Source organism: Mastomys coucha, unplaced genomic scaffold (genome assembly GCF_008632895.1).
Source record: "Mastomys coucha isolate ucsf_1 unplaced genomic scaffold, UCSF_Mcou_1 pScaffold4, whole genome shotgun sequence".
NCBI classification, from domain to species: Eukaryota; Metazoa; Chordata; class Mammalia; order Rodentia; family Muridae; genus Mastomys; species Mastomys coucha.
In genome coordinates this window covers 15,858,775-15,865,800 of record NW_022196910.1, presented here as the reverse complement: position 1 = coordinate 15,865,800, position 7,026 = coordinate 15,858,775, and the positions used below count along the sequence as shown (strand labels likewise).

The 7,026-nt window shown below is 40.9% G+C and overlaps 1 protein-coding gene across 2 annotated transcripts in view; it reads left to right on the top strand.

Annotated features, from left to right (window-relative positions):
* Dram1 (DNA damage regulated autophagy modulator 1) overlaps positions 1-7,026 on the top strand; it is a 42,214-nt gene that overhangs the window by 26,856 nt on the left and 8,332 nt on the right. For both annotated transcript variants that reach the window (XR_004112878.1, XM_031349925.1), the window contains exon 5: positions 6,575-6,633. Coding sequence is in view for 1 of the 2 variants with exons in the window: in XM_031349925.1 (XP_031205785.1) it covers positions 6,575-6,633 (59 nt within the window). In the remaining variant the exon portion in view is untranslated. The remainder of the gene's footprint in view (positions 1-6,574; positions 6,634-7,026) is intronic.

Below are 7,026 nucleotides of genomic sequence, written 5' to 3'. Positions count from 1 at the left end.
CTCCTCTCCTCCCCTCTCCTCTCCTCCCCTTCCGTTCCCCCTCTCTCCTCTCCTCCCCTCTCCTCTCCTCTGTCCTCTCCTCTCTTCTCTCTCTCCTTTTTCTTTTTCTCTTTTTTGAGATAGGGTTTCTTTGTGTAGCTCTGGCTATCCTGGACTCTCTTTGTAGTAGACCAGGCTGTCCTCGAACTCACAGTGTGGGATTAATCAGCCATTTTGTATCAGGTTTCTAAATTTCTCCTGCTTATTGATCAATCTTGCCTCAACGGAAAGATCTGAGACTTCCCATTTCTTCAGATGCATTGTGACACACTTTTCCCCTCTAGGCATGCTGGTTTCCAAATTAGTTTTGCTGTGCTCACCCCAGGGGTTATCCTAGAGCTAGGCTCTTTGTTCTTCATAGTGGCTATGGGACTTTTTTTGCAAACTTGAAATATGGCTAGCTCAAATTGAGATCTTTCTTAAATATGAAATACATACTCATTTCAAAGACTTGATAGGAGAAAAGGAATGTTGTGCAGTAGATAACCTCTGACCTCATTTTTGCCCTCCATTTTTTTAAAAAAAATTTTTGTGTTTTTGGTAGGTGGTGGGGAGTAGACTTTAATACTTAAACTCATTTTGTAGCTCAGGCTATTTTATGTTATTTTAAAAATCTCTCTCTCTCTCTCTCTCTCTCGTGTGTGTGTGTGTGTGTGTGTGTGTGTGTGTGTGTGTGAGTGTGTGTGTACACATACTCACGGAGGCCAGAAGAGGCATCAGATCCCCTGGAACTGTGACTTATAGGTGGTTGTTAGCTGTTCAGAGTGTGTGCTGGGGACCAAATTCATGTCTTCTGGAGGAACAGAGCACACCCTGAACAATGAGACATGTCTCCTGTGTCATCATAATTAATATTATGTGACATATTAGGTTAAATAGGATATATGCTGCCTATCAGTATGTAAGATAACATCAAATGAATATCGATATTACTATAGTCACAGTATTTTAGTAAGTTGGGTTAGATAAGATGTACTAATTTTTTAATTTGTTTTTGGAGATGAGGTTTCTCATCTGTGTAGCCCTGACTGTCCTGGAATTACTCTGTAGACCAAGTTGGCCTCAAACTCACAGAGATCCACCTGCTTCTGCTTCCAAAGTGCTGGGATTAAGGATGTGAGCCACCATCTCCCAGCTGCTGCTGCTGCTGCTGCTGCTGCTGCTGCTGCTGCTGCTGCTGCTGCTGCTGCTGCTGCTGCTGCTGCTGCTTCTTCTTCTTCTTCTTCTTCTTCTTCTTCTTCTTCTTCTTCTTCTTCTTCTTCTTCTTCTTCTTCTTCATCATCATCATCATCATCATCATCATCATCATAGTTGTTGCATTTGTTTGTTTATTTTTGAGACAGAATTTCTCTGTGTAATAGCCCAGGATATCCTGGAACTCACTTTGTAGATCAGGCTAGCATAGAACTCTCAAGAGATCTGACTGCTTCTGCCTCCAAAGTACTGGGATGAAAGGCATGTGCCACCTCATCCTGCCTTCTTTTTAGTTTTAAAAAACTTGACTACCAGCAAATTTATTTATTTATTTTTTATTGATTTAAGTTTTGTTGCATTATGATGAGAAAGATACCTAATTTCAATTTATCTGAATTTGTTAGCATTTAAAAACATATTTTAAGTAAATAAAATTATATCACATTCTTTCCCTTTTGTACCCCAATTCCCCCCAGAGACCCCTCCTTCAATACCTGCCATACAGTTCAGGTTTGTTTTTTTTTTTACCATATTCTTTAAAATTTAAAAAATATTGTAACAGTAAAAATGAGTATTATAAAAGTTGTTTGATATAAAACAACAATCAATTGAACACTCTTATGTAGATGCTTGTCTACAGCAATACTGAAAATACATGTGTTTTTCTCAATATAAATTTTAAATAACTCCAAACATACTAATTGTATGATATTTTAAAATAATATATCACTATTAATTTTTTTAATGAACATAAATAAAGACATTTTGTTTGTTTTGTTTTTGTTTTTGTTTTGTTTTGTTTTTGATTTTTTTCGAGACAGGGTTTCTCCGTATAGCCCTGGCTGTCCTGGAACTCACTCTGTAGACCAGGCTGGCCTCGAACTCAGAAGTCTGCCTGCCTCTGCCTCCCAAGTGCTGGGATTAAAGGCGTGGGCCACCACCGCTCAGCTTGTTTTGTTTTTAACGGAGCTTAAAATCTTGGTTCTTACTGTGGTATAAACCCAAAATAAGAACATTTTTTAGATGTTGAAGTTCATTGTAATAAGGCTGTACTTCAATGACCCTTATATCACCAAAGGATTTTACCTCCATAGTAGCTAGGCTAAGAGTTTACAGTTCTGTTGCACCAGGAATGAATTGTAGGCATAGTTTTTGGATACAGACTTCCTGCTATGGTCAAAGCTATTTGACTTGAGTGAGTGACTTTATTCTCAGCCCACAGGGAACAGGTTACATTCATTTAAGAAATGGTGTGTGTATTAAGATAGTCTATCCATGAAGTCATTCACCAACTGTTTCAATGAACAATGGTTCTGCTTGGAGGGTGGCACAGACATTAGGTGAGGGTAAGATTCTGGCTGTGATGATTTTGAAAAGCATTCATCTCAGAGAAAGAGTAACTTACAAAGTCCCGTTCTTCAAAATTGATACAATAATTATAAATATCAAGCAAATCATTCAGTCTCACTCTTTGTTCTCTTACAAGTCACCTCCCAAATTAATTGTCTACATTTCTTTTGGCCATATAAATAATTTTGAAATATGTAAGCTGTTCTGAAAACCATAGTATATTGTAAAAACATTAAATAAACAATCCTACTAATAGAGAGGCTGAGATAGGAGAAGCATGATTTCAAGACCATTATGTGGTACACGACAAGACACTGTTACATACAAATAAGCAGAAAGTAAGTGTATATGGATTGTACAATATTGGACTTATTTCTCCAATAAAGTAATTGTTACTTCCTGTTATTTTTGTTGTTGCAGGTGGAATTAGGTTTGTGTGTGTTTGTTGAAAGATTACTTTCTTGCTTCTTTTAGGGTGTAGTTTTGCTCCTTATGTTGGTGTTTTCCATCTATTATCCTTTGTAGGGCTGGATTTATGGAAAGATATTGTGTAAATTTGGTTTTATCATGGAATATCTTGTTTTCTCCATCTATGGTAATTGAGAGTTTTGCTGGGTATAGTAGCCTGGGCTGGCATTTGTGTTCTTGTAGGGTCTGTATGACATCTGCCCAGGATCTTCTAGCTTTCATAGTCTCTGGTGAGAAGTCTGGTGAAATTCTGATAGACCTACCTTTATAATGTATAATATACTCGACATTTTCCCTTACTGCTTTTAAAATTCTTTCTTTGTTTAGTGCATTTGGTGTTTTGATTATTATGTGATGGGAGGAATTTCTTTTTTTTCTTTTTTTCCCCGAGACAGGGTTTCTCTGTATAGCCTTGGCTGTCCTGGAACTCACTCTGTAAACCAGGCTGGCCTCGAACTCAGAGATCCACCTGCCTCCGCCTCCCAAATGCTGGGATTAAAGGCGTGCACCACCACCTCCCGGAGAGGAATTTCTTTTCTGGTCCAGTCTATTTGGAGTTCTATAGGCTTCTTGTATGTTCATGGGCATCTCTCTCTTTAGGTTAGGGAAGTTTTCTTCTATAATTTTGTTGAAGATATTTACTGGCCCTTTAAGTTGGGAGTCTTCACTCTCTGCTGTACCTGTTATCCTTAGGTTTGGTCTTCTCATTGTGTCCTGGATTTCCTGTATATTTTGGGTTAGGAGCTTTTTGCTTTTTGCATTTTCTTTGACTGTTGTGTCAATGTTTTCTATGGTATCTTCTGCCCTTGAGATTCTTTCTTCTATCTCTTGTATTTTGTTGGTGATGCTTGCATCTATGACTCCTGATCTCTTTCCTAGGTTTTCTAACTCCAGGGTTGTCTCCCTTTGTGATTTCTTTATTGTTTCTCTTTCCATTTTTAGACCTGGATGGTTTTGTTCATTTCCTTTGCCTGTTTGATTGTGTTTTCCTGTAGTTCTTTAAAGGGATTTTTTGTGTTTCCTCTTTAAGGGCTTCTAGCTGTTTACCTGTGTTCTCCTGTATTTCTTTAAGGGAGTTATTTGTCCTTCTTAAAGTCCTCTATCATCATCACAAGAAGTGATTTTTAGATCTGAATCTTGCTTTTCCAGTGTGATGGTGTGTCCAGGCGTTGCTATGGTGAAAGAATTGGGTTCTGAGGATGCCAAGTAACCTTGGTTTCTGTTGCTTATGTTCTTATGCTTGCCTCTGGCTATTTGGTTATCTCTAGGCTACCTGCCCTTGCTAAATCTGACTGGAGCCTGTCCTTCCTGTATCCTGGTTGTGTCAGAACTCCTCAGAGTCAAGCTGTCTCTGGGATCCTGTGAATCTGGGATCCTGTGATCCTGGGCTCATTAGAGCGCCTAGGAGGAGAGCTTCTTCTGGGTGCTATGGGACTTGATTCGGAGTTTGGCCCAAGGTCTGCTCAGGACACTGGCCCAGACAGATCACAAGGAACCTGTGCCACTGTACTGGTGGAGTTTCTTTGTGCCTGAGTCCCACTGATCCCAGTTACTCCTGGTGTTGGGACAAATGTTGTGTCCTCCTCTACCAGCAAATTTAAACTTAACACATTATAGTTCAGAGGGCTTTAGAGAGGTCTTCAAACTTCATAGCTCAGATGAAGCCTGGCACTCCAGAAGTCGGTGCATATGATGAATTGATGTTTCTTTTTCTTTCATCTGAGCCGTTGCTGTTTTCTGCTCTCGTCTGTCTCGCATACCATGGTCTCTGGGCTTCATCCAATCGGACTTTAATATTTCTGAGAGCTGAGACTAAGTCTGTTTAGCTAAACTTACATCTACTCACTGACCGCGTGGTACCAAGTGCCGTCAAGAGGAAGCTAGGGTAAATAGATGAGTCAATAGATTTTGCAACTAGTAGAAGCAGGGGTATGGCCACTAGATGATCAGGGGACTGTCCATGCCTTCAGCTGCTTTTATTCTGAGAAAGGGAGAAGTGTTGAGCTTTGCAGAATATGAAGGGGGAGGGGCCAGGGAAGGAGGAGCTGACTGGATTCAGCAAAGACGGCTCAAAACACAGCTTTCACTCAGTGCTTTAGACTCATACCCTGCGTTTTTAAAAATAGTCTTTTTAGAGCTTTCTTTTAAAATTTTTTAAAAATTATTTATTTTATGTATATGTGTACACTATTGCTCTCTTCAGACACACCAGAAGAGGGCATCAGACCCCATTACAGGTGGTTGTGAGCCACCATGCAGATGGTTGCTGGGAATTAAACTTATGACCCCTGGAAGAGCAGTCAGTGCTCTTAGCCATTGAGCCATCTCTCCAGCCCTTTCCAGAGCTTTCTATTTTCCCATATATATTTTTAATAATTCACTTACACCCACTGGTGTTTTGCCTGGATGTATGTGTGTATACACACACACACACACACACACACACACACACACACACATATATATATATATATATATATATATATATATATATATGTCTTCTGGATGTCTTCTGGAGCTGTTATTAGACAGTTGTGAGCTGCCATGTGGGTGCTGGGAATTGAACCAGGTCCTCTGGAAGAGCAGCCAGTGCTCTTAACCACCAAGCTGACTCTGCAGTACAGCCCCTACTCTTCCTTTTAAAAGCCTTTCTAAGCTCAGCCTTGCCCATGTTGAGGCTGTAGTACCCAGAGAAGGCAGAGATCTCTGTGGCCGGCATCTCTTTTGGCTCTGTAACTCTGGGTCAGGGAGAAGTGGGCTGCACTTCTCTCCAACCACTCATCAAAAATCTGTTTCTACAAGGTAGTAGTTTGAATCAGCTCACTTGAGTGGAACAACCGGAAATGCTCAGGCTGAACGAAATGTAGACACAGGTTAAATTTTACTATACACACCTGTCTTGTCAGTGTTCTACTGCTGGGAAGAGGCACCATGACCATGACAGTGCTTACAAAGGGAAGCATTTAACTGGGGGCTTGCATACAGTTTCAGGGGCTTAGTCCATTATCATTATGGCAGGCCTAGTGCCAGAGAAGTAACTAAGAGCTACATTTGGTGCAGTGGCTGGAAGGGAGGCAGAAGATGCCCTGCTGGGTGTGGGGTTTTGACTTCCAACAAGGCCACATCTCCTAATCCTTCCAATACTATCAAAGAGTGCCACTCCCTGATCACTAAGCATCTAAATATACGAGCCTAGGGGGATTATTCAGTCCACCAAAACATCTAAAATGTATTGCTAAGGAATAATTGCATTTCCATACTATAGTTTATTGATTTATGCATTTTCTTTACGGTACCAGGAACTGAACGGAAGGCCCTAGGCATGCCTGGCAGTGTTCTAGACCCCTGTTGTAAGTTAGCTCCTGTCATGACTGAAAGTCTGAGATTAGTCCAAGATGTTCATATTGTAGAAATGTTATGTTTAGAGATTGTGTAATAATTATGTTAATAGAATCATTTTAATAATAATAAAGGATCAGATTTCTTCTGCTGTTTCCTTAACAAACTCCTTTTTTATTTAAAGTGATTGCCTGTGCTTCACTAATTTCTATAACCAAGCTGGAATGGAATCCAAAAGAAAAGGTAACCGTTTACCCTCAGCAGAGCTACTGATTCAGAGTCTGTGAGACTGTGGCTGGTGAATCCTGGGAAGGATCCAGAGTCTGTGAGACTGTGGCTGGTGAATCCTGGGAAGGATCCAGAGTCTGTGAGACTGGCTGGTGAATCCTGGGAAGGACCCAGACTCTGTGAGACTGTGGCTGGTGAATCCTGGGAAGGATCCAGACTCTGTGAGACTGGCTGGTGAATCCTGGGAAGGACCCAGACTCTGTGAGAGTGTGGCTGGTGAATCCTGGGAAGGACCCAGACTCTGTGAGACTGGCTGGTGGATCCTGGGAAGGATCCAGACTCTGTGAGACTGGCTGGTGAATCCTGGGAAGGACCCAGGCTCTGTGAGACTGTGGCTGGTGAATCCTG